The following is a 27,298-nucleotide window of genomic DNA, read 5'->3' as shown; positions in this document are numbered from 1 at the left end:
AATGGAGCCAGGGAAATAAATGCAATGATAAATTAGAGGAAAGTCACCAATCCAGAGAAGTGAAAATTGCTAGTTTCCTTTGGGAAAAAAAGATGTCATAGAATAGGAAGACAGAAAATCGACCCAAGAAAGCACAGACACCTTGACTGTGAGCGTCTCAGAAACCTCCAACAATGTTCCAGATGAGAATTTCCCACTGTAAAAACAGTCTGCAAAAAGAAAGAGAGACAGGACTAGGAAATTCCAGGAAGAAGAAAAAAAAAAAAATATTAAAACCCCACAGAAATTACTTTTCCTGCCTTTTTCTTTTACCTGCTTTGCTCTTAGATCATCTATTTTTTCTTACAAGGGACATCAGAGACAAAAACAGAAGCAGAAAAAAAGTCAAGGAACTAGCCTGTTTGCTATGTTTGAAAAACTAACAACAAAACCTTTGTTCTTTTAAAAAGCAGGTAGAAGTTATCAATAACAGAGAAAGAGTGCTGCTAGCTTTCTCATTCCTCACAGCTGACTCTTAGAGAAGGGACCTGAAACTAATTTACCACAGGGCAAAATGTGCCTTTTGCAGATGTTTCCTCATGCCCTCCTCTCATAATTGAGGAAAAGTATGATGTTGTTTTGCAATTAAGAACATTTTTTTTTGGTGGGTGAATAGGAAAAATCAATAGCTTAACGGTTTTCCTTGAAAAAATCATCACATGTACACAACAAGAAACAGATCAATGCAGGATTGCTGTAGGAATTCTTTCTTCCATATATTCTATTGTATTCACTTACTGGAGTTACAATTTCCAAAAAGAAGTAGTACCGTTTTTGTGAAAAAAAAACACATTTCTCTAATACAAATCAGTGCACATAGTAACACAAAGGGGGAAAGAGGATATGGAATTTTTTTCTGTGGTACTGAGACAAACGCAGTGTCTTGTGAAGCCTCCCTCAGCATATTCTTAGAGCAAAAAATTCACGTAAAAAAGAAACGCTTATGTCTTTCTAAGCTGTAAATACCTCACTGCCTCTCCTGTGCTAGAGCAGAAGTGGCCAAATCTCCTTACACAGCAAGCTATAGCTCTAACTCTTCTTATAGCCAAGATTCACTTCCTATGGCTAAGAGTCCTTGGACAAGAAGTTCCTTCCAGCCTCAACCATCCACAGGAGACATACCACAGGGACTTATAAGAGGAATCGTTCTAGAGTAGTTCAGGGACATGGGAAGGCAGACAGTGTATTACTCCTTTACAGTTTGGGAGGCTGGCTGCACTGAGGGGTTATGTAGCAAATTGGCAACGCTCATCCTGTCAGCCTTTGCTGGCTCTCTTTCTCCACCATAATGAATTACTCGCTCACCTCCCCCCAGTATACCTTAGCTGCTGATTACATGACTTATTCTCTAGGGTGGAAACTAGACTTGTACATTTTACAAGACTCATAGAATCATAAAATGGTTTGGGTTGGAAGGGACCCTAAAGATCATCTAGTTCCAGCCCCCTGCCATGGGCAGGGACACTTTCCACTAGACCAGGTTGCTCAAAGCCCCATCCAGCCTGGTTTGAACACGACCAGGGATGGGGCAGCCACAGCTTCTCTGGGCAACCTGTTCCAGTGTCTGCCTCCCTCACTGTAGAGCATTTCTTCCTGATATCATATCTAAATCTACCCTCTTCCAGCTTAAAGCCACTCTCCCTTGTCCTATCACTCCATGCCCTTGTAAAAAGTCCTTCTCCGGCTTTATTGTAGGCCCCCTTGAGGTACTGGGAGGCTGCAATAAAGTCTCTCTGGAGCCTTCTCTTGTCCAGGCTGAACAACACCTACTCTCTAAGCATGTCTTCATAGAAGAGGTGCTCCCACCCTCTGATCATATCTGTGGCTCTCCACTTGACTTGCTTCAACAGGTCCGTGTCCTTATCTTGGGGTCTCCAGAGCTGAATGCAGTACTCCAGATGGCATCTCACAAGAGCAGAGAGAAAGAATCGCCTCCCTTAACTGGCTGGCCGCGTTTCCTTTGATAGAGTCCAGGATTCGGTTGGCTTTCTGGGCTGCAAGCACACATTGACAGGCCATGCTGAGCTTCTCAGCCACCAGCACCCCTAAGTATTTCTCCTCAGGGCTGCTTTCAATCCATTCTCTGCCCAACCTGTATTTGTGCTTGGGACTGACCTGACCCACATACAGGACCTTGCATTTGGCCGTGTTGAACTTCATGAGGTTCACACAGGCCCACCTCTCAAGCCTGTCTAGGTCCCTCTAGATGAGATCCCTTCCCTCCAGTGTGTTGACTGCACCACGCAGCTTGGTGTTGTTGGCAAACACGCTGAGGGTGCACTTGATCCCAGGATCCATGTCACTGGCAAAGATGTTAAACAGTGCTGGTCCCAATACAGACCCCTGAGGAGCACCACTCATTACTGGTCTCCATTTGGGCATCAAGCCATTACTGTAACTCTTTTGAGTGCAACCATCCAGCCAATCCATTGTCCACTGAGTGGTCATCCATCAAATCCATGTCTCTCCAGAGATAAGGATGCAACTTGGGACAGTGTCAAGTGCTTTGCAGAAGTCCAGGTAATGATGGCGGTTGCTGTTCCCTCATCTACCTACACTGCAACCCCATTGTAGAAGGCCAACAAATTTGTCAGGCACAGTGTATCCCTAGCAAACTCATCTTCACCAGGTCTTGCTTATTTGCCTTGTTAAAAATGGGGGTTATGTTTCCCTTTTCCAGTCCATGGGAAGGAACTTCACCAGACTGCCATGGCTGCTCAAATATGATTTGATCTTCATCTGCCAGTTCCAGCAGGACCCTGATGAGATGCATCTCATCAGGTCCCATGGAGCTGTACACCTTCAGGTTCCTTAGATGGTCTTGGACCTGATCTTCTCCTACAGTTCTTCATTGTCCCCGTTCTTGCCTTTGCCTTCTGTGACTTGGGTGGTATGGCTGGGCCACTCGTCCATGAAGACCAAGGCAAAAAAGTCATTGAACACCTCAGCCTTTTCCATGTCCCAGGTAACCAGCTCTCCTGCTTGCTTCTGGAGATGGCTCACAATTTCACTTGTCTTCCTTTTATCACCAAAATACCTATAGAATCTTTTATTGTTGCCCTTAATGCACCTGGCCTGATTTACTGATATCAGAGCTTTAGCTCCCTGGCTGCTTGGGCAATTTCCCTCTATTTGTCCCAGGCTACCTATCCTCACTCCCACCCTCTTTAGGCTTGTTCATTCTTTTTCATCCATGCAGGCTTCCTAGTGCTTCTCCCTGACTTCCTCTTTGTCAAGATGCATTGGTCCTGGGCTTGAAGGAGGGGATCCTTGAATATTAACTGGCTTTCTTGGGCCCCTCTTCCCTCCAGGGCTTTATCCCATGACACTCTAGCAAGCAGATCCCTGAAGAGGCCAAAGTCAGCTCTCCTGAAGCCCAGGGCAGTGATCTTGCTGTGGTCCCTCCTTGCTGCCCTAGGGATCTTGAACTCCACCATTTCATGGTCACTGCAGCCAAGGCTGCCCTTGAGCTTCACATTCTCCATGAGCTCTTCCTCGTTGGTGAGAACAAGGTTAACTATGGTTAACATATATTTAAAGAGATAAAATTGAGATACTGAGACAGTGAGACTGATTCACCTTGCTCTATAAAACCAATGGCTCATCCATCTTCCAGTACCGCTAACAACTAATATTTCTCATTTGAATAATAATAAACTCCATATTGCTATTTTCTTGGTATTATGCAATCAACGGGTGTCAACAAAAATCTGCAGTTTGGACCCTTTTTTTCCATATTAGCTCTCACCTTTACCAGGATATTTCAAACAAAATACTACTAAATACAATGTCAGACAAATTGCTTCCGTTGAGGCATACGTATTCCACAGTTAATACTGTTTCTTGTATTTGTTAATCAATTAACACATTAACATCATATTATTCAGTATTTTATTTAATACCTCCTGGACTGTCTTCTGTCACCTAAGTTACAGAGTGATTCCACTCCCTATACATTTAGAAGTTTAGGTATTGATGTGAAGTTTACCAATCAAGAAAATCTGAGCTGCAAAACACAGAATTAGACTCTTGAGCCCAGGAAAATATGTAATTATCATTTACTTCTAAGTATATCCCATGAAACTGAAAATTAGCTATTGTACAATGCTTTGGAATGATAACTGGAATAAATATTTAAAAAGCCCAGAACAACTGCTTTAGACATATTGGAGGACATAGACAATCTATTTTACATTCATTTTTAATCATATTGTTGCACATGTCAATTCTGAGCAGTTACTTGTTAGTTTGCATAAATTCATACATATAGGCAACGCTTACAGAAAAAACAACAGGAAATAACAAAGATCTTTATGTTAGACAGTTGCATGTCATTGCGTGTGGTGAGGCAGTGTCAAAAGAAAAGGAATTCTGCAGGACAGAATAACACACTTATCATTTCCTTGTTTTGAAAAACATATTACCTAACATGGCTTTCGGAGAAATCTGATTTGGCTGTTTTGAGGAAGGCCTGACTAAGCTTCTTGAGTTAACTCTAATACTACTTCTGATGTCTCCACCTTTGATTTCACTTTTGATTCAGAAATATCATCAGCACACTAGGATAATATTATCACATCACCTCTCCAATTAAAGTGTTTTGAGCAGCCAGATTAGAGATCTCTACTTTACAGTGAATGCCAATTACCTGTTTTAGTATGTCAAATTTTGTGACTAATACAGGAGTATTTCTTGCTGTTGTCATGCTCATCATGCTTTATTTTACATCTCTAAATTTCCCAAAAGCAATTTAAAAAGGAAATAAATTTGTAGCAAGAGGATATACAGATAGGATCAAAGCAGAGATTCCAAGTGTATAAACACAAGTCACAAATAGTCAACTACTGATAAATATAAATTCATGCACATTAAGACTATGTTATGTAGGGTGCCTAGGGCTCTGCACATTAGACAATACCTGGCAAACTATCATGGTACCAAGCATTATAATATCCCAAGACAGACCAGTCAGGAAGCAAAAGGGCAGTATAAGAAAAGTATTATGTGGTTCAATTACAGCTGCTCTGGAGGTTCTCCATTCAAAATGATGTAAAAGTGGTCACTAAGATTGATTATTCTTGCCTGTCAGATAAGTTATCATACTTGTATATAGTATCCTAGAACCTGGCCTTCTACCGTATAAATATATTTCTTGCCTCGTACAACACAGTGGCACAGCTGAAGAGAAGGAAGTTTTCTGTCATCTTTAAAAAATGTAAAGCTGATCCAAAAGGACAATGTAAACAATCATGAACTACAGGTAAAATGCAGTAATATAAGAAGGCAGTAAAAAAATTAGTTTGAAATGCAATATGCAAATTACATAGCAAGTAGCATTTTTTCCCAGTTCTATTAGGATCAGATAGTATTACCACATCACCTCAAAAAAAAGTAAGAGTAGAATTGGAAATGGTATTGGAGAAGGATGACAAGAATAATTAAAGGTATTAAATATCTTCTGGTCTATAGCATCATGCCATAAATATTGAATAGAGAACAAATCATTACTGTCTTTTTCCTCATAAGAACTAGAGGACATGAAGCGAAAACATCAGGTGCCAAGTTCAAAGCAGACAGAGAAACATCTTCACATATTAAATAAATATATTGTGCAACTTCCTGCACAAAATTTTGTGGATTTAAAGCATTTACATGGATTCAAAATGGGAACTGAATATATCCACTGAAGAAACAGCCCTACAGGATTCAAAATACAAAAAACATTGCTAGCTTAGGAGTGGCTTAGCTACAGCTGGGTGGAGGCCTTAATTAACTACACGCTTGCAAAGATCTTATGTCCTTCATTAGAAAATCATTACTGGCCAGTGCCAGAGACTGAATACTCCATAAATAGTCTGGTATATAGGATTTCTGGTCTGATTCAGGAATATGTATTTATCCCATACAGACACTTAGGTTTTCAGAGTGCAACCTGAGTACTTTTCATGTATTTATCTAAAAGTAAACACCACAAAGATGATGATTAGAAACACAACTTCTAAATGATTTATCAATATTTTATATGATATAAATATATTCATAAATATAAGCAAGGGTGTTCTCATTAAATAGGAATTCAGTTCAACATTTATGTCCATACTAATAAATCACGTAGACAAACAAGAGTTATTGGAGAGGCTGGATAAGAATAAAACCAAATAATTTCCAGAAAGGAAAATTAAATATATTTAAAGATACAACTCGTTTGAAGAAAGGAAATCGGTTGCAGCCCAAGTTATCTAAAGAAACTCATCCATCTGTCCAAAATAACTGTGCCAGAATCTTTAATGCCTCCAGTTCCATTGTCTTCTGTCTCTCCAAGGCTCATTGGAAGGACTCCAATGGCTTCTTTTTTTTTTTTGTTATCAGATTATTTTTATGTCCTCCCTATAAAGTTTCTGCTGTATTCATATTAAAATAATACAAGACTGAAATACTTTAACTTAGGTGGTAAAACCTACTCCTACTCCTTAACTGGAATTGTGCTATTCAATCCTTTCAATGAAAAAAACCCATGTGTAGTAAAGATGTTCCTAATAATCAATTAGGAACACCTTATAAAACAGTAACATTCTAGTAACTTTAATATATAGGGTAGTTTTGAAAAACAATAAATAATAAACACAGGAGAGGGAAGAAAATCACAAAATCTAGAAAGTCTGCGAGCTAAGTACAGAACTATTAGTATTCATCTATGTATTGGGTCTGCACAGCAAGGTTTTGGTAGCAGGGGGACAAGAGGAGTGGCTTCTGTGAGAAGATGCCAGAAGCTTTCCCCATGTCCAATAGAGCCAATGCCAGCTGGCTCCAAGACAGACCTGCTACAAGCCAAGGCCAAGCCCATCAGCAATGGTGGTAGCACCTCTGGGATAATGTATTTAAGAAGGTGGGGAATATGCAGCAGCAGCCAGAAGAAAGGAGCGAGAATATGTGAGAGGAACTCTGCAGACACCCAGGTCAGTGCAGAAGGAGGGGCAGGAGGGGCTCCAGGTGCTGCAGCAGAGATTCCCCTGCAGCCTGTCTTGAAGACCACATTGAGGCAAGGCTGTCCCCCTGCAGCCCATGGAGTTAACAGTGTAGCATATATACACCTGCAGCCCATGGAAGACCCCATGCTGGAGCAAGTGGATGCCTGAAGGAGGCTGTGACCTTGTGGAAAGCCCATGCTGGAGCAGGCTCCTGGCAGGGTCTCTGGACCTGTGGACAGAGGACCCCACGCTGGAACAGGTTTGCTGGCAGCCTGCTCCTGAAAGACTGCACCACATGGAGAGGACCCACACTGGAGCAGTTCATGAAGAACTGCAGCTCGTGGGAAGGACCCATGCTGGAGAAGCTCTTGGTGGACTGCGTTCCTCGAGAGAAACTCCTTGCTAGAGCAGGTGAAGAGTGTGAGGAGGAAGGAGCAGCAGAAACAGTGTGTGATGAACTGACCACAACCCCCATTCCCTGTCCCCCTGTGCCACTCAGGCAGAGGAGGTAGAGAATTCAGGAGTTAAACTGAGCCCATGAAGAAGGGAGGAGTGGGGGGAAAAGTGTTTTAAGATTTGGTTTTATTTTCTCATTACCCTACTGTTATTTGATTTGCAATAAATGAAATTAAATTTCCCCAAGTCCAGTCAGTTTTGCCCATGACGTTAACTGCTGAGTGATCTCCCTGTCCTTGACCTACAAGACTTCGTTAGATTTTCTCTCCCCTGCCCAGCTGAGGAGGGAGGTGATAGAGCAGCTTTGGTAGGCACTTGGTGTCCAGTCAGGGTCAACTCACCACAATGTACAGTGTCTCAAAGGACTGCAAAGAACCAAGCATTGCTACCGTCAGAGAAAGCTACTAGATTCCACAGCATCTGCAATAATTGTTGGAAATAAACTACTCCCCCGTGCTTAACAGACGGCTAATCATTATCAGAAGCTCCTAAGTAATTTTCACAATAATTGTTCAGTTTACTTTTGGCTTTCATTTTTTATTTACACTCTAATTGACACAGTCAAGAGTTAAGTTACTGCTGTTACTATCAATTTATAATTGAAAACTAGATTTGTAGTACAATCCTTACTAAAATATCACAGCGGGAACAGAGAAATAGATCAGTAAGTATTGAGTTATTTGATCAAGAAAGATACAGAAACAAAATTTTATGATTATTTTTGTGTATTTTATGGTGACAGTCCTGAAATGAATACTGAATCTTTCCTTTCCTATGGAATCCATGTCTCTCAGTCCATGACAGATCCCGATTATTTTATACACAAGTTAAGAAAGTGGAGGAGTAAAAACTTGGTTGTCGGTGGTCATGGATATGGAAGATGCTACATCCATAATTAGATATTATAGATCAAAGCTAATCTTGGTTACTATGTTATAAATATGATAAATTCAGATCACTTTCTGACTTCCTTACAATTTCAATGATGGTATCTCATCAATAATTAATTTTTTTCTCCAGAAAAATTTGAGGTACTTCAGGACAAAATTCTACAGATGATTTTTTGATCGCTTTTTCAATATTTCAAAACCTTTTTGCCATCCACTATTTAAATAACTAAACCAAACTAAAGACAAAATAACCATCAGTACCTGTTGAAAAACACAATTTGGAGGACTGGGTATAAATATTCAAGATATACTTGTTTTCCATGAAGATGAGCAAACTGTGTATGAATGAACATCTAAACATTATTTCTATTCATTTTTTTAAATTTATTGTTAGAAATACTGTATATTATAAACATAGTATTAATAATTGAAAGATTTTTAGTGCTTCCATGAATTTAAATTTGCCACTTATTATTTTAGAACATATTTTTCATGTGACTTTGACATACAGTGTCACCATATTTGTGAAAGCAGAAAGAATAACTTCTTACTTTAGTTTGAAGCTTAATTTAAATACATATTTTTAAAACTATTCAGGGATGAAAAGAAATACTTTGTTTGACATGAAACGATATTAAATAATTGAAATTAATTTTAGAAACCGGTGTTTCATTAATGGTATAGTTAAATAGGTAATGCTGCTTGTCTCTTGATTCTAAAGACTGTGCAAAAATTTTAGGGACGAATTTGAAAACATGTGCACTTCTTAGACACTGAAGAAATAAATGGAAACTTTTTTTTTGAAAAATAATGAAAATACAGCACCCAAATATCTTTTGGTTAATGTACAGGAAAATAAAAAAGGATGCATACTAATGGTATGCAGACCATGCAAACATATATTTACCTTCACAAAATGGAGAGGATCCTTCAAACTGCAACTGTGCATTCAGTTTGCAGGTTAATATATCTTGCCCAACAAGGCTGAAACCAGGATGGCACTTGTACTTCACAAAATCACCTGAAAAAGTTATTGACAAAAACCTTAAACCCCAAAATACCGTGAAACAGAGGTATACAAAAATCTCAGGTGGAAAATGAAATCTATTAATAGTGTAATTAGAATTCAAGTAAAAACATAAAGAAAAGGAGATACTATTTTTTCACCTATTTCAAAGTCATCATCTTCTGTAAACAAATCTGCATGTGGAACTGTGGGTGGAGGCTGACACTTCTTCAGCTGGTAAGCTGCAAATTTAAGTGAAAAAAAGGTTAAATAATGGTGTGTTAAAAATTATTTTACCAAAAAAATTCCTATTCACACTTTCCAAATTACCAAAGCTGCACTGAACCTCATGGTCTTAGTTACATTTTCCAAGTTAAATGTCACAGCATTATATAAAGGTGGTGAGGCACTGGCACAGGTTGCCCAGAGAAGCTGTGGATGCCCCATCCCTGGATGTGTTCAAGGCCAGGCTGGATGGGGCTTTGAGACACCTCATCTATTGGAATGTCCCTGCTCATGGCAAAGGGATGGGAACCACATGATCTTTAAGGTCCCTTCCAACACAAACCATTCTATGATTCTATAATATCTAAATATATATATATATTTATCAGTATAGATAGTATAATACACTGCCTAGATAGCTATAGATCCATTGTAGGATTTGATGCAGTTGTGATGTTTATGAGGAGATTTTTGCAGCTACAAAGCTGCAGTTTCTAGTGTCTGCCTTTGCATCATGTGATAGGGCTGATTGTTACAAATCACAGATTATTTAGATTTCCTGGAAAATCTGTAATTACCTGTCACATACCTGACATGTCATATTCATTGTTAATTTAAGCATACGTGGAGTTACTCTCAGGATACAGGTATATATATCTTCACTTTAAGAAGGAACAGCAGCAGCAGTAGTAGCAGCAGCACACAGTAGTAGTAGTAGTAATAATAATTTTGTAAGTTCAAAAAAAGCCCCACAAACAAACCAGAATGCCTTTAAAACAGTCTGTTTTCTACTTTTCAAATCTTTTTCAGTAAGTTGTGAGCAATCTCATAAGGAAGGTGACCAGTACAATGACTGACATGTTTCTAAAACAGAATAGAACGCAACAGCTGAAGAAGCCTTTTCTGGGTAAAAACTCCAAACCAGAGATTTAAGATTGTGATCGGATTGTACATACTATAGAAAAACTCTCCTGTTCATGGAACTAAATCACCGTCAAGAACACAAATTCTCCTGGTAACTTGACGGTCCTACCCACCTGCTGTTTTCAAGAAGCTAAAGAAACACAAAATATTGGGAATCAGCTCTTATCTTCCACATAAGTTTCTATAGCCCATCACTGTAAAGCAATTGCACAAGGAGAAAAAAAATCATGGACAGTTTTTCACCCATGGAGAGTTTCATTTTTTTTCATCCACAGTGAGTTTCCAAGGTCAAGGATGAGAAAGCATGTGTGTTTTCCTGTGTACTAATGCATTGTACGGTTCCTGCTGTGTGTATATGTATCTACACAAACACATTCATGTAATTATTATTATATACACCTATAGCACCATTTTTTCCGGGGAACACTTGAGAAAAGAAAACAGAGAAAAAGAAGCAGATTCACTCTTTTTTTCCCTTGCTAGAATAATGCAGTATGTACTGTGATAGAGTATGTATCTTGCCTTTTTATCATCTGAAGTCAACCCTGAAATACTTACTACGTGCTTACATACCTTCAGCTTAAGGCTGGAAAATGCTTTCACTGACCATCCCTACAGCCAACTTCTCAGGCACTATCTTGCTATGTGGGAGCTATACGTTCCCCGCATTATGACTAAAGCCAAGCACTTTAGTTTTTGCTTCTCTGTTAAGTGCTTTAGGTTACATGCCTTATGCCCTTCTTTTAGGAGAAAACCACAGACAAGAAAAACATTTAAGACTCTTGAGTATCAGTTTTGTAAACACTTCTCCATGCAAACAAACACCTTCAGGTACTCTCTTTCTGTAGCATTTCCTCCTGTCCTTGTGAATTAATTCACCCTATCTTTCTAAATTATGGCCAGAAGGCTAACAATCTTCCATTTAATATACATAATCTGGGTGAATTAGTCAGAATTAGAACTAGAACTAGAATTCAGCATTTCACTTCTTATTTAGATGCCTAATTTGCATGTCCTGTAGCCCTGACTGTAACTCTGAACAAAGTATTTTGCTGGATACCAGCTGTTGTTCATCTCTTCCACAGCATCCCATCAATATTTCTGACCATGGTCAGCTGGTGAAGAATTTTATTACAGAAGGTTAAAAGTAAGTTAACTAATACATTGGCCAAAATATTTTTAAAAGTAAAAGCTCAATATTAGATAGCAATGTTTAACATAGAACATAGTTTATTTAAAAACACAAATTAACATTCTTAAGATTTTTTTGATGCATGGTTTTAGAATTTAATTTGTATTGCTATTTAAAAAAAGTAGCAAATCCATGAATCATGGTAAATTTAAGATTATTCAGTACGTCACAGAGTTAAGAAATATTTTAAAAAATCATTAACTGATTGTGGCAATTAGATGTTAATGATATAAAGCAAACTGACCGTGAAAATTCAGGACAAAGAATCCTCCTGTTGAAAAATCACTGTGAAATTTGAGAAGGACTTGATTGGTGGAACTGTAAGCTGTTTCCAGAGCTGTGTTCCCACTGAAAACTCCCAGCTGAGGTGAATTATGGTCAGGACCATCCCTAGGAAGTGAAACATAAAAGATCAACTGAAAAAATGCTGTATTTAACATTGAAATTAACAGTCTATTTTCTCTGGATAGCAGGTTACATTTTTGTAAAAAGGGTTTTTCCTAATGATTCAAAATGAATTTGTTTTGTTTTTATTTCCAGCAACACAGAACACTCTAACTTAAAAGCTGAGTATTTTTTGAGAGACCAGGAGTACTTTACAGTAGCTTTTATATTTCTGTGGACAAGACATTTATTGGCTGACAGAAATTTTCGCTGTCTGTTCCTGTCAAAAATTCTCATGTATGCATCAACTGAAAATAAAATAAAATTGAGAAAGCTCTTGCAATCTTATCATTTTTCTAACCTTATTTACCTCAGAAAATAACTCTAAAGAAAGCATGCTTGTAATTCACAGGCAATTGGGAACTGAGCTAAAATAAGTTGTAAAAAAGTTCTTTCAAAATCTTTATTGAAGGAATATAACAATACAGGAATTCAGCACATACTTCAGCCAAACAAGTTCAAAAAGCTGACACAATTTTAGGACTCAATTGCTTAGGCAAAAAGAGAAGTCACTGATACAGTTAGCTCTTTACCAGTGGAGGCTTTGCTTTTTTTTTTTTTTTTTTTTTTTTTTAATATTATTTAATGTGTCAGGGACTACAACCTATGATGCATTTTAGACTTGGATTTATAGGCAATGCAAATACCAGAGGCAGTCAAACAGCAGTTCATTAACAGTCATGCAATCTCTAAACTGACTGGATTTTCCCTGTATTACATGGACTTGAGTATTGCTATCTGGGAAAAAAATCACCCCAGACAGCAATAGGTACAGGAATAGTGGACTATCTGGGATATGGGAGCAGCTGACACACAGAAGTTACATCCTATATTCTATGCAAACTGTCCTTTTGCCAAACTGTGTAGTATATATGAGACATAAGTGACTTTGCACATTATCTAGAGTAAGGACCAGGATTAGCTATAGATGAGAAAGTATGTAACAACTTCAGCATCATCTAAGCCTGTTCTTGAGCGTAGTAAATCGTTATGCAAGAATTTAGACCACCCTGAGACCTCTTCCTCCACCTGAGGACACAATGTTGAGATGGGCTTGCAGGGTAAGAAATCCAAGATTAGAGAAGGGGAACATAAAATATGAATCGTAAAGGCAAAGAGGTACAAGGGCTGAAATCCTGGCTTGAGAAATACAGAGAGTATGTCTGTTAGCCACATTAAAATAATAAGAAAATGTAACAAAATCTTAATTAATGCCTAAATTAGTTAATGCCTGAAGATGTCCAAAAGTTCTGCTACAACTAATTTATATTGCCTTATACCTTCATGGAACATGTAATTTAACATAATGCAGATTGTTATATCACTTTGACCTCACACGCGCTCACTTAGAAAACAGAGTTCAAAGAAGATCTGATTGATAACTGAATTTGCATTTCAAAATACTTTTGAAACAATATTCTTGAAGTGATATATATTATTTTTTTCATATAATCGTAGAACTTGTTTTATGCTGTTCTTCAGCACACAGAACAACCTAAAAAGCAATACTAAGCAAAGGCTGTAGCTTAGGACAGCAAGATCTGATAAATCAACCAGAAAAAACCCACTTTTGTTTTGAAAAGTTGCATACCAAACTGCAATATAGTCATTCACAGGTTCAGTTTGGAGTAAGGTAAAGTTGATATAAATCCCATGGCCTGGAGGTACAACAATTAACCAAGTACAGTCCTTGGAATTTGGGTATTCATCTGGAAATCCTGGGGAATAAACTGTACCATTCTGAGCAGTTACATTATAGCCACAAGGAGCTGAAAAGAAAACAAACAAATAATTAGTAGGAGAAACATACTCTTTCATGTTACAAATGGAATATCAAAATGTTCCCAAATTCTAAAAGCTCCACAAGACAAGATGATCTTGGTCTGAAAGACAGCATGTTTCCTTGGTTGCTTGCTCCTCAGGGACAGAAAGTATTGATATTTCTAAGAAATAATTTATCCCAATGTCTTCCATAATTAATTTTTAAAAATCCATCAAAATCTACTGGGAATATTGCTTTTATACAGAATTCTTGAAAGTAAGTTAGCACAGATTTAAGAAGGAGCACCTTTGGCTTGCATTCAAGATTAAAAACCAAACAACCAACCAACGCTTTCCATACAACTGAACCCTAACTGAACTGGAACACAATTTGGGAAGGGGGTAGGGGGAGAAAAAAGAAAAAGAAAAGACTGATTGCTCTTTCACTACCCCAAAATCATTATACTTTATTTCTGACAGGTTTTATCCAAGTTTGATGGTACATCCATTGCAGTTTGTATGCTGATAATTCTTATGACAAATAAAATTAAGATAGAGAGACAAATTAGCATACACTTGCTGAATGAAATCTCCAGGCAAATCAATGCCATGAAAAGGTGGTTGATCTTATTCAAGGGTGGTAAATATGTAATAATGTGCTCTCTTTTGAGTCCCAGTTTGGGGAAACTGACTGATTACAGATGCAAGCATGGATCTGAGTAGATATATGGCCATTAGTGCAAACTAATGAGTCTCACTCATTAGAGTGAGACCTTAATCTGTGGGCACTCAGTCTAGCTATGGCACTTTTCTCATTAGTTCTTACCATAAGGCTTATGTTATTATTTTCAGACCTTCTTCATTTCTTTTTTCCTGTTCAACAAGTAATGGAAAAGGAAAAGAAAAAAAAAGGGAAAAGAGAAAAGTGGAAAAGGAAGAAGGATTGAGAAATGCAGAAGGATGTCACATTTCCCATATGGTTTAAAGCTGCTATACCATTTGGGTAGGAGCATCACCTGGCTAGCTGACACGTGGCCCTTTTTGGAGGAATCCTTTGAATAATCACTGGATTTTAGGACAAGTTAAGGAGGCTTTAAGCACTTCCCTTTCTTCGCTTATATCAGTACTAGCTAGTATGATACATTTAGCACATCTTCCCATCTTGGAATACAACAGCATCTGCTCCTGCACTACAATCCTTTGGAGCCCAACAAAAGGAAATGGGCTAAGGAAAATGAAGTGTTGATTGTCTGACTCCTGCTTGCATGTACAGACCAAGGGCAGCTGGCAATGTCTATCAGCTCTGATGGTTCTATGATGAAAATGTGACTTGAGCCCATTTTTTACTGTTCCCTAATCCCCTACATTTATGCCATGCTCAGATTGCTTTGTCTCAGAAATCTAGATTGCTCTCTCCACAGTACTCCATGTTTACAGCTAAATGACTGCTTTGACAAGTATGCTTAGTACATTGAAATACAGTTCCTGAGACTAATATAGTGGCAAGTGGAAAATCCCTTAAATTGTAGTTAAGATATAGGATATTTCTGGTAGAAGTTTTATACTTAAATATACTTCGAGTTTACTAGATTTTGACAGATTTATTAATGTTGTCAATGATTGCATACATTTTTGTTTTGCCTCCATTATTGTCTAATACTCTAGGAAGAACGCAGATTGATTGTATCTTAGTAAAGATAGTCTATTTCATCTTATATCATTGTTAGCCATGACAAATCAATAAAAAGTCTCAGGAAAAAAAAAAGTCACAGAAAATAAAACTTTAATAGAATAAGCAATACACACAGCTGATTCTAGGGTTTCTCCAAAGATCCTTAAAAATCACAGGAGACAGAAAACTAACCAGAAATAACAGGCTAACCAAGAAGAAAACAGGTCTAGTTTCAATAAACAAATCACTCTGAATGATGTTGTTATATTGCACTTTGAATGACATGTATGAAGAAACACATATTTTTGAAAGGGAAAAGCATATAAAAAACTCTTCTAAACTTTCAAATACTAACAGTAGACCACGTGCTAATTTATAAATTAATTAATACTATACTATGCGCTCCCATGCTCTTTCATAACTAAATCCAGATGCAACGTTGCACATGGAAGGACAGTAAATATTTTAAAGATCCACCTAAAGGTGCCTGAACCTAGTTAGTAATTTATTGACAGCTATGTTCTGCCAAGACAGCTATGGTATACCCTTAGGACAACCTGATTGCCCAGGAGCAAAGTCTTGGAGCATGACTATATGACAAGCTTCTACTATGATCTCATGAATATAAATTAATTTTATTTTCTCCCATATATAGATTAAGCTCTTCAATGCATTTCAGATCATCTGCTACCCAGTGGAGAATATGATTTGGAATAGGGTTGGCTTCCAAAAGCATGCAAATCTTTGCTCTGTTCAGACAGTCCTCCACTGACAGACTAGTTTTGAATCTGCATTCTGCTCGTGTCCTCTTTTTTCAACATGTCTATACTAGAATCTGGTTGATAACTATTTAACCCCTTTGTTGTATGAATTTCCATAACTGTTTATGGTATGTATATACCAAGCCTTGCTCGGTGCAATTGTTTGGCTTAAAGAAGTAGGAATGGCTGACTCAAGTACCATAATCTAGAATGAATCAGTGGAAATCTACATTGGGATGAAAACACCTTGAAAAGGCTTGGGAATATAGGAAGCGTTACATGGTACAGATAAGCTTGTACTGTCAAAGTTCATATTATAAATCTGAAAGAAGTTTAACCATGTCATCCTTTCATCACAGAGCACAAAGCCAACAAATCTGTATTCTGAGTGAGCACAGAACTGTGCAGAGCAAAGGCTTAGTTTGCTGCCTTAAGATAGACAACCATACACCACAGATCTCAGACAACTCAGGGGAAGAATCTAGAAGAAAAGTACTTAAGTTCTAGCCATAGTGCTCTAGGTGGCAACCACAAATCTTAAAATTACAGAAAAAATTGTCAGAAAAAGTTTCAAATTTTCAACAATTCAGCATAAAAAATGAATATATGTGCAAAATGTTGTTTTGCTGGTGCAGGGCAGGAGAGTTTTAATTCATTCCGATGTTGGCAAGTCCCTGCAGTTTAGCTAAACATCACATGCATACTCATTTTCTCTCATTTGATCCCATAATCAGATTTGTTTTCACTCCACTAACACAGATCTTCAGTGAGATTCCTTAGAAGGGTAAGCTTCCAGCCTCAACACTACCACTTCGCAGGGTTTTTTATTATTGTTTGCCCTGTCCACCGATGGCCCTGATATTACTCACCAAGCAAAACCCCAAACCAAATCATAAACCCACGACTTTTCTTTAGCATAAAGGGTGGGAACTCTGCAACTAGACTGGAAAAAATCAGTTTAGGACTTCTAGCAATTTAACATCTTCTACCGTCTTAGGTTCAAATGCTTATAAAAACCAGCACTTTCAAGAGCCAACTAGTCTAATTGTTTTATCTTCCCCCAGGTCCAGGATTTTTAACAATTAATTAAATCAGAAATGGTATATCATCTTTGGTTTCACTAGGAAAAACTAATATATGAAAATATGATACCAGTGCATTGGGTGGCTATAATATCAAACTATGATCATACAGAACACAGAAGTGGGACCATTTTTAATGCCAGTAGTCAAAAAAATATGCTGCTTCATGTTTTTGAGATCGATCTTCAGTATGATACTTTCCTTAGTCCATATGAGAATCTTGAAAGGGTACTGAACAAATTTTCTATTACTAGTATGAATCCAATGAAATAATGGAATACAGAGAAGATATGGGAAGGATGAAAAGCCCTTAACAAGTAAACCTTAGCCATGCAGCCCAGTAAATACAGTGGTGCATTGGTAATAATAGGCCACGACTTTGTGTTAAGCTAACAAAGGAGGCCACAGACAATTTTTTTCTGGACTTGTTCTGGCCGTTGGGAGACCTGTTTTAGCTTGTAGCAGCAATTATCATCAGGTAACTACTTACTACTTCATTTTAACTTTATACAACAGTGTGATGTGGCACAATATTTTATATATATATATATGTATAATAATTCTGAATAAAAGATAGAGATAAAAAATAGGTTTTCTGGACAGAATGAATTTGTAGGCTTTCTCCCAGACTGAGACCACTGACCTTATAGGTACTGACCTACAGGTACTGGAAGAGTGAGTGTATATCAGAGAAAGGGGTAGATGTTTGTCTGTATATCATTCTAGCATTACCTAATTTTAAATATCAGTATCACTATAACTGGACTACTAATTCTTTGATTAGACTGTTAAGTTTTTTCTTTGGAATAACATTAAAGCCTTGGCTTTACATCTATGGCATTTTCCTTTTGCCTGTATCAATATTTTAAGTCTAACAGACTGGTGAGGATTCAAGCAACCTATTTAATAACTTGGATGCAACAAATTTGTATTTTGGCAACAATGGCAAAGCAAGAATGCCTAAAGATAACAATAGCAGAGAAACTGTCATGATTTTATTGCTTGAAGGGAGAATACTATGTCTTTGATATTCTGGAGCCAGAGACCCGTTTTCCGCATCTTCCACACAAATATTCATAAACCTTTTTTTATGAATCATTTATGGGTTACATATTCATTGTCAGATTTCCATGGGAGACTGCATAGACAACCCAACATTTTCCTCTAAAGCAGTGTCAACTTTCTTTTTTGAGGCACTACCAGATTTCTTACTTCTTTCAGCTTTCTGAAGTATGTGCAATATTACACAAAAAGGTTTCGATCTGAACTTCTAAAAACACTGCCCACAGGTACAAGAGTGATTTAATTCTTGCATTTATTTCCTTCTCAGACCCACTGCCAAATTCCACTGATCAGAGACCTTATAACCATTTGTTTTCTTTATTGCAAAAACATTTATATGTCATCATAATTCTTTCAGCAATGCTGGACCAAGCTTTGATGTACAAAATTAATTTTTGAGAAAGCAAGTAGTGTGCTACCTTAGAGACCGCAAAAACCCTGCATGCTCACTCAAAACACTAAAAAAGTGCTCTTATTCAGAAATCATAGCTATAAATGTACACAACTGCACACACAATGGGGATGCATGCATTCAGGCCTCACCTGTGTGGAGTTGTGTAATGTAGATGCCTGTGGGTAGGCTTGAAAGGATCCACAAACAAAGGAACCAGGACAAACGTACATTCTGAATTACAGAGATGTTGGTAACAGAGCAGAGAGGAATGACTTTGAGTTAGTAAATTAAGACAAAACTACTGAATTAAGACTAAATGGATGAGGGACAAAGAAAAGAATGATTTTATCTTCATGTCACTATAAATATTTTCTCTTCTTGCATGTTAATTCAAACAGAAGAAATATTTCTTTACTCTCCCTTCATCTAAGAAAACAGAAAATGCTAATTTGTACTACAAAAATCTAAACCACTCCTAATATAGACTTCACGTGTCTTCAACATTCTTCTAGGAAACATGTTTCTCTGTGGAGTAAAAAGGAGTAAGAAAAAAAAGAGGTTGCTATGCCCTTTGATGCTGCATCTACATCACTACTCAGGAATATTATGTAGTATTCTGAAGTCCTTTTACAACTCCAAAGATGTCTTCATTTGGTGTTAGATCAGAAAAAAACCCATGCCCTCCCAATACCAAAGAGCTGTTTTTAATCACCATCAAACTAGAGGAAATCCAGTGATGTTCTCACATGTAAAGTGAAAGCATCTAATCAGGCATTTAATCTCTCTTAGGGTTAAAAACTACATCTGGATATGAAGCAATTCTAATTTTTCTATATGATTTAATTGTCATGGAAGGTAATCCAACAAATGTATACATATTTTGAAAGTCCTAGATATAGAACACATATTTGTTTTCCTTTAACACCTCTGATTGCTAACTGAAACTAATTTACAAAGCATACCAGTTTATTACTTGATTCCATTTATCTTTAATCAAATTTTCATCAGAAGAGATGTATTAAAATCTTGCCCGCAGTTTTAATGAATACTGTTTTTAATAAGAAACAATAAAGAAAAATAAGAAACTTTAATTTTAATAAGAAAATTTAATAAATATCATTTAAAGAGAGAGGTATAGAAAAATAAATTTTCATATACTAAAAACACCCGATATACTTAAAAGTCCTTTATGCATCTTTTACCCAGTCTCATGCTCCTATTTATCCTATTGTCCCAGTTTTGGCGAGGTGGTGGCATGTGGTATTTAATCACCAGTTGTGGTTAAACCACGACACCTATCAATATAGTTGTCACTTTATATACATCTAAAACAATGGGAATGCCATTTGATGTTTGCTATGCCTTTAAGATGTATCATATACAGATTGCTACTAAACTAGTTGAATGTTAAGTTCTTAGTTGTATAATACATAGGTCTACATTCTATCACAACACTACTACTTTGTAATTAATATTTTTAAATTAAAATAAATTATTAAACCATTAATGAGGATTTTAAAAGATCTTGTTTCTTTAGCTGACAACTTTCATTCAAGGCTTAATTAATGAGAAAAGAGGGACAATAAGTCACTGCAGATACACCACCACAACACTGCTATGGAAGAAATCAAAATCAGGCTAAAGCATCTGACTCAAAAAGCTTAACCAAGGACTAGGAAGAAAGGAAGAAAAGAAGAGGCGTTTGATGTATATAAAACCAAAAAGTATTGAAATTTGAAATGAAGCACCTAAGTTACTAAAGGATTCTAAAAGCACTTAAAGATTCTGCTTGGCAGTGCCTCAACATAAAATTTCACAGGCTTTGGAGGGGCCCTACTGAAGCCTTAATGCGGAAGTGCTGTACTGTTAGCTAGCAAAGACACTCTGAGTAGCTGCTTCTGTTGCTTTGATTTAGGAAAAGAAACTAACTTCTCCAGATGTTCCAAAAGCAGAGAGATCCCACACAGGACTTTTTTTGATGAGGAGAAGGTGAAGCAGCTTATCAAACATAAAGGAAAGCCTTGAATTTCATGGCATAAAGAAATAGAGAGCTTTGTTATAGGCCAGGATAGCAAAACAGAATGACTTGTGATATTGATTTGATTTCTTATACAAGTGAAAGAGCTAGAATATTTTCAAAGGTGAATGACATAATGGTTGCCTTTCTTATCCATCCTTTCAGTTTAACTTGAATTTATATACTTTATTAGATATTTCTGATTTCCCACTACAAAAAGGATCCTAAAAATACACGCTGTAAAAGAGCAACACTTTAAATGTTCCATGTTTACCTTGTTATCAATAGGATTACATACTGAAACTATTACTGTTTGATAATAAAAAAAAGTAATAAAAGGACTGAAATATAGCTAAAAAAATCTCTAATACTAACATCACAATAGCATTCAATGAACCAATAAAAAATCCAGTGTGTGAAAAAAAGACTCAAGGAGAACAGAGATAACTTCTCTGTAAGTCTAAGAACCTAGTTTTCTAAGAACGTATGCAAACCAATGTGTTTTCCCCCTGACAAACATTTCAGATTGCATCTTAGAAATTAATGTTTGTTAAAATTAATTGTAATTAGTAAACAATAAGAATATAGGGAGAATATGGATTTGGTATCTTAAATGTCTTTATTCTAGGAGTGCAAAAACTGTAGGTCAACCTTAATGGGAAGAGCGAAAAAACATGTAGTATTCTCTTATCTTTTTATGTCCTTGAAAGTACTTTCTTTCCCTATTCATATGTAAGATAATAAGGCACATTGCAGATAACAGGCAGAAGATACCATAATGATTTTGAAAAATCTGTATCATCAGGCAGCAAGATTTAGGACTAAATACACTAACATTATCATTTAGTAGAGTAAGTCATATGTGTATCTGTTTTATAAAGACTGCACAGAAGTTATTTTATCAAGCAGTTATTCCATACCTTCCATATGCATTTCAGATCCCCCCCCGCCCCCTGCATTTTTTGACAGTGGCAACATTATTTCCAGACAAGACAGTCCCTATGAGTACTTGATATGCTGCTTGTAACCCTAGCTCTTCCTTTCACCTTAGCTTTGTATTGTATATGGAACATATGCTAACAATATTCTACTATCATCCTTTACACTTTTATAACACTCTTCAAAGGATATTGTAAAACTATAGCACAGGTTTAATCTGAGAAAAAAAAAAAAGATCATATTAATTTATAGTGCAGTTTGATCACTAATAACCTTGTATTTTCTTTCAAAACATTGATAAGGTTGAATCCATAACCCAACCACCTTTGAATACAAATATCTTCTCCAATTAATCCTTCATCATCTTTGATTTTTTAGAACTCAAAAATTACTTATTCACTCATGTAACACATGGGAAAATATTTTGTGAACTGCTATAATATTTAATTTAAAAGTCACATAGAGCTACAGATCACATTCAGTGTAAGGTCTTATATTCTAGATTAGGAATTGTAAAACTTTTAAGTGCAAAATTTAAATCTCCAGTCCTCCCATACATTTATTCTCCACTTCAGAAGGCACTTAAAGACAGCACCCTTGGGAAAAGAGTCACATAACTGGAGTACTTAAGCCCATGTTTTAGGCTGAATTAATTCTGTAAAGTACGTACAGAGGTTAGCTATAATAATCAACAGAAAGAGGTAGGTGTCCTTAACAGAATCGCTCGGAGCAAGATTAGACAGAACTTAAAACGGAATGTTACAGACTGTCCTGGTTTCAGCTGGGATAGAGTTAATGTTCTCAGAAGCTGGTGCAGTGCTGTGCTTTGGATTTGCTGGGAGAACAGTGTTGATAGCACATAGATGTTTTTGGCTGTTGCTGGGTGATATTTATACTAAATCCAGGACTTTTCAGTTTCCTGGGCTTTGCCAGCGAGAGGGCTGGAGGGGCACAGTAAATGGAGAGGGGACACAGCAGGGACAGGTGACCCAAACTAGCCAAAGGGATATTCCATACCATATGACACCATGCTGAGTATATTAGTTGGGGGAGGAAGAAGGAAGGAGGGGACATTTAGAGTGATGGCCTTTGTCTTCCCAAGTAACCATTACACGGGATGCAGCCCTGCTTTCCTGGGAATGGCTGAACACCTGCCTGCCTGCTGGTGGGAAGTGGTGAATGAATTCCTTGTTTTGATTTGCTTGTGTGTGTGGCTTTTTCTTTATCTATTAAACTGCCTTTATTTCAATCCATGAGTTTTCTCACTTTTACTCTTCTAATCCTCTCCCCATCCCACTGTTGAGGGAGTGAATTAAGCAGCTGCGATGGCTTAGTGGCCAGCCAGCGTTAAACCACAATACAGACTTTTTTAGTTAAAAAATATGGGAGATGGTTCTTTACATCTAAATATGCCAGTGCTAAAAGCATTGGGGGTGGGGGTACGTCTATGGGTTATAACCAACTACTTTGACAAAGATGTGATGCATTATCATGTAGCATATCTCTAAGGAAAACATAAGAACTACTCCCACAAAGAACTACATATTCTCACGTCTCTCCATTCTTTCTCACTTGGGAGATATAGTTTTACAAGAGACACCTATATTGCCTATTACAGTGTGGACTAATGGAATTGGATAAGGCTCAGAAGGTGTTTCACAATTCCAACTCTAGTTTGCTAAAATAATATAATTATTTAATAATATTATTAATTGGTTATGTTGCCATGTCAGTTTTTTTAACATATTCTTCTCCCAAAAAGAGAAATTAGTAGTCAAAAATAGGTTCTAAACTATTTGTATGCATTTCTTCTTACTTATATTTCTGCAAAAAGTCTAAATTGTCTTCCAGCTGTTCTGATGCACTGATTAAAAAACAAAACAAAATGAAAGACATGGGAACAGCAGACATCTTGATAGCCGTTAAACAAGAAATGCACCCACTAACTGTACAGAAGTTACACATCCTCTCATATGCCAAAAATTTTCTAATGCCATTCAATACTGGAAACATCACTTTAGTACTTTTACTTCTGTCTGGTCATAAGTGCAAAACAGTGTAAGTGTCTGGCAATAAAATTCTGCTCTTTAATTTGAAAACAAAGCAGATATTCTCTCAATATAAATATCCTCATTTATTCAAATATGTACTACTTTCTAGCTGAATTGTGAAGTCAAGGGGCACAGCCTTTCTCATTCCCAATGCCAAATGTTCTGTCTAGACATTGTATTTTCCCTTTGGCCAGAAGGGCATTTTTATATGTTATTCCTGGAGCCTGTCAAACTTCCATAATATCTATGCAATAACGTGATAAAATATGGTTTATATTAAAAAAAAGATATAATTTTTAGTTTAATAATTCCAATAATAATACTACAACAAATAGTATTTTTTTAAGTGCCATGAATTAGGGTTTGGTAATCATTTTTATGCTTTCACAAGTGTCAAATGGACAAAGATTTGTATCTATGAAAACCTTCATCCAGAACACTCATTTTAAGGTTTGTTTTCCCTTTTAAACCCTTTAACTCCTCAATATATTTACCTTACTAGATTTCTGAGCAATTTATGGTAATTTGCATTAACTATTATGAAACTGGAACTTAAATTTTGAGTTCTTGTAACATTGGATTTAAATGAGAATGTGAGGAAACACAAGCATCCCTTCTCAAGCACATGTACAAAACATATGTTCATGCTGCAAAGCAATATAGTTAAGCTGTTAGGAGAATACCTGTCTCAGAAATAATAAGAAAATAATTTGAATTATTATCCACAGTACTAAAATCCTCATTTGGGAAGGAAGGAATTGAAGTGCTGAAGCAAACCTTTAGTCCACCTAGTGTAGCTTTTGCTTCTGACAATATTCAACCCTTCACGTCTAATAAGAATGCACAAAGTAGAAAACACTCTTAACATATCCCAGTGGAAAATTTATTTCTAGCCTCTAGCAGTTTGTCAGGAAGCAGCATGACTGACCCTTCCTTCATGTGTTTTTCATGGCTCATACCAGTAGCTCAGTTAAATCTTTCTTGAATTCCTCACAGCCTTTTCTGGTTTGACTAAGCTAAAAGCTACTGGGTGTTTTGTGTCAAGAAGCATCTGTCCCATCTTTCAGGATCAGTGTCAAATATACTGAACATAGATTTTGCAGTGAAAACCTGTATCACCGTTAGCCTCTTGTCATGATGGAAATACTTTATTTAAATCTATTTTATATCTTCTGAGCTGGTTGATTATCTATGACACTAGTCCTACAAAATGACAACCAAGTTTTCTCATAACATACTATATGAGACTTTGTCAAAGCCTCTAAATGTCTAAGGGAATGTCAGAAATTTTGTTTCTGCACTTATATTTTTTTGATGAAACTACAAGTAAAAGGTTTATAATTGAAAATCTTATATATTGTACACTGCCCCACCCCGCTATGTTACATAATAATCATCATCATCATCATATCTGCATTACAAACATGCACACAAACAAGTAAATAAAAATCAGGAAGTATGGTGAGCTCCAAAGCAAAGGCACTACTAGAAAGTTACCTTCGCATCTTGGGAAATGATAGTTCCAATTCCTGTTGATTCCATGTTGGCATGTAAGAACAGGCTGACCCCTCAAAACATATCCAGGATAGCATTCAAATGATACTGACTGACCCACACTGTAATCTGAGTTGACTATATATCCATTCAAAAAAGGAGGAGGATCAGGGCAGTTCTGTAACTCATAAGCTGGAAGAGAAAAGAAGTACTTTTTATTGCTTAGTCAGCTCTCAACATAGGAAATAAACATTAATATAAATGCTGTAATGCATTCCCTAATAGGTAAACACTGGACTACCAAACTCCAGTAATAGAGTGATTAAGAAATAAATCTTCCACTAGGACCACCCAGATCTTGAAAAAGGAATGAAAAAATTAACTTTAGAGACAAGGCACAGGAAAGATCAAAATTTGGAATAGAAAGAATTGCCATCTATATCAGAAATCTAGAGCAGAAAGTCAATGAAACATTGGGTGCAGGGCATGAAGATGGAATATTGTGGTTTAGTAGTTGATGTTGAAGCTTCAGATTAGAATATTATATAAATTATGTGTTTATTTTGACTAAGATCTGAGAAGTAATAGCAATAGTTTTATAATGGGATAATTTTTTAACCATGACACAGAATTAATTTATTAAATAAATAAGATGGGCATACTTAGTATGTCACTAAGTGACATAATTTCATTAATAGATCAAGCATTTTCATAAACTTTATTTATACTTTTACTTTATCATGTTAAGTCTGAAATAAAAACAATCTTGCTCTGAATGCAGCAACATTGAATCCAAATCTGCACACAGTAAAATTAATAATTTAATTGAACAAATTTAATAGGCGGTCACTTTTCTGCTAACATTCTCAAGATTAAAAATTATCACATAATTTTTCAAAGATCTTTTTCCTATCTTGATATACAAAAAGATTTATAAATATAATGCAATTAATTCCAACTAAAAATAGTTGAATTATTTAGGAAAATAAATTTGTCCATGATGCCGGAAATTAAACTACATTAATTAAAAATGCAAATCTATTGCATGATCATGTTCACAGTGCAATTGCCAAAAATCTGAAAATACTTCTTTCAAAATTAATATGCAATTATACTTATGTAAATAATGGCAGCATAAGAACTTGAAACAACATTTTTTCTGATTATATTCATGTACTGTTCTATGCATCATCCACTAAGAGTGGATGTAACTGCAGCACAACAAAAAATGGAGTTTTGAGGCACTATGAGCACTACATAGCAAAACAAACATTTCAAATTGGGTAAAAGCTTATGTATTACTATGGTGGCTTATATTTATTTGACTGGTAATATTCCAGTTTCTTCATTACCTACATAAAAATAAAATAGCACACAATTTAATCACGAAATTTAAATGGGTTTTCACACTTAAACACTATAGTAAATATTCCCGTAAGGCATAACAAAGTCATATTATTCATTAAAATTTTATGAAACAGAACATTTACACAATCTATTGGATTTTTTTATATCCATTAAACTATGGAAAAAAAAAATAAAAATCACCTGACCTAAAAAATGAAAGGAATTCATGAAAGACTGTAACGTCACAGAGCATCAGAAAGTGACAGAAGTCTACAAAGGAGAAAGTTCCCTCTAGCTATATCTGCATAAACCCCCCTGCATTAATGATTCAAAATATTTAATGTTGGGTTTTATTTTTTCAAAGACCTTAAAATATTATTCATTTGAATATATTTAATTCATACAAAATAGTGCACTGAAAATTTAGAGGGTGATTTCATTAATAACATTTACTAAGATAAAGGTACTTAAGTACAGCTACTGTCATGAGTTTTTTTAGTCATTGCTGATTACAGTCATGCTATGAAATAAATAGAAGATTTATTCTGAGAAAGCAGCCTTCTTTTCCCTAATT

The 27,298-nt window shown here is 36.3% G+C and overlaps 1 protein-coding gene across 1 annotated transcript in view; it reads right to left on the bottom strand.

Moving 5' to 3' along the window:
- The window catches only part of CSMD1 (CUB and Sushi multiple domains 1), a 1,210,323-nt gene that overhangs the window by 114,665 nt on the left and 1,068,360 nt on the right, over positions 1–27,298 (bottom strand). Inside the window, exons 42-46 of the mRNA XM_056344568.1 lie at positions 25,381–25,569; positions 13,736–13,913; positions 11,945–12,090; positions 9,521–9,601; positions 9,261–9,374 (exon numbers count right to left, since the gene is read on the bottom strand). Of these exons, the coding sequence (XP_056200543.1) occupies positions 9,261–9,374; positions 9,521–9,601; positions 11,945–12,090; positions 13,736–13,913; positions 25,381–25,569 (708 nt within the window). The remainder of the gene's footprint in view (positions 1–9,260; positions 9,375–9,520; positions 9,602–11,944; positions 12,091–13,735; positions 13,914–25,380; positions 25,570–27,298) is intronic.

The sequence above is a fragment of the Falco biarmicus genome, chromosome 6 (assembly GCF_023638135.1).
Source record: "Falco biarmicus isolate bFalBia1 chromosome 6, bFalBia1.pri, whole genome shotgun sequence".
In the NCBI taxonomy this organism is placed as follows: Eukaryota; Metazoa; Chordata; class Aves; order Falconiformes; family Falconidae; genus Falco; species Falco biarmicus.
Note: the sequence above shows the minus strand (reverse complement) of the source record. Positions and strands in the feature narration are given on the sequence as shown.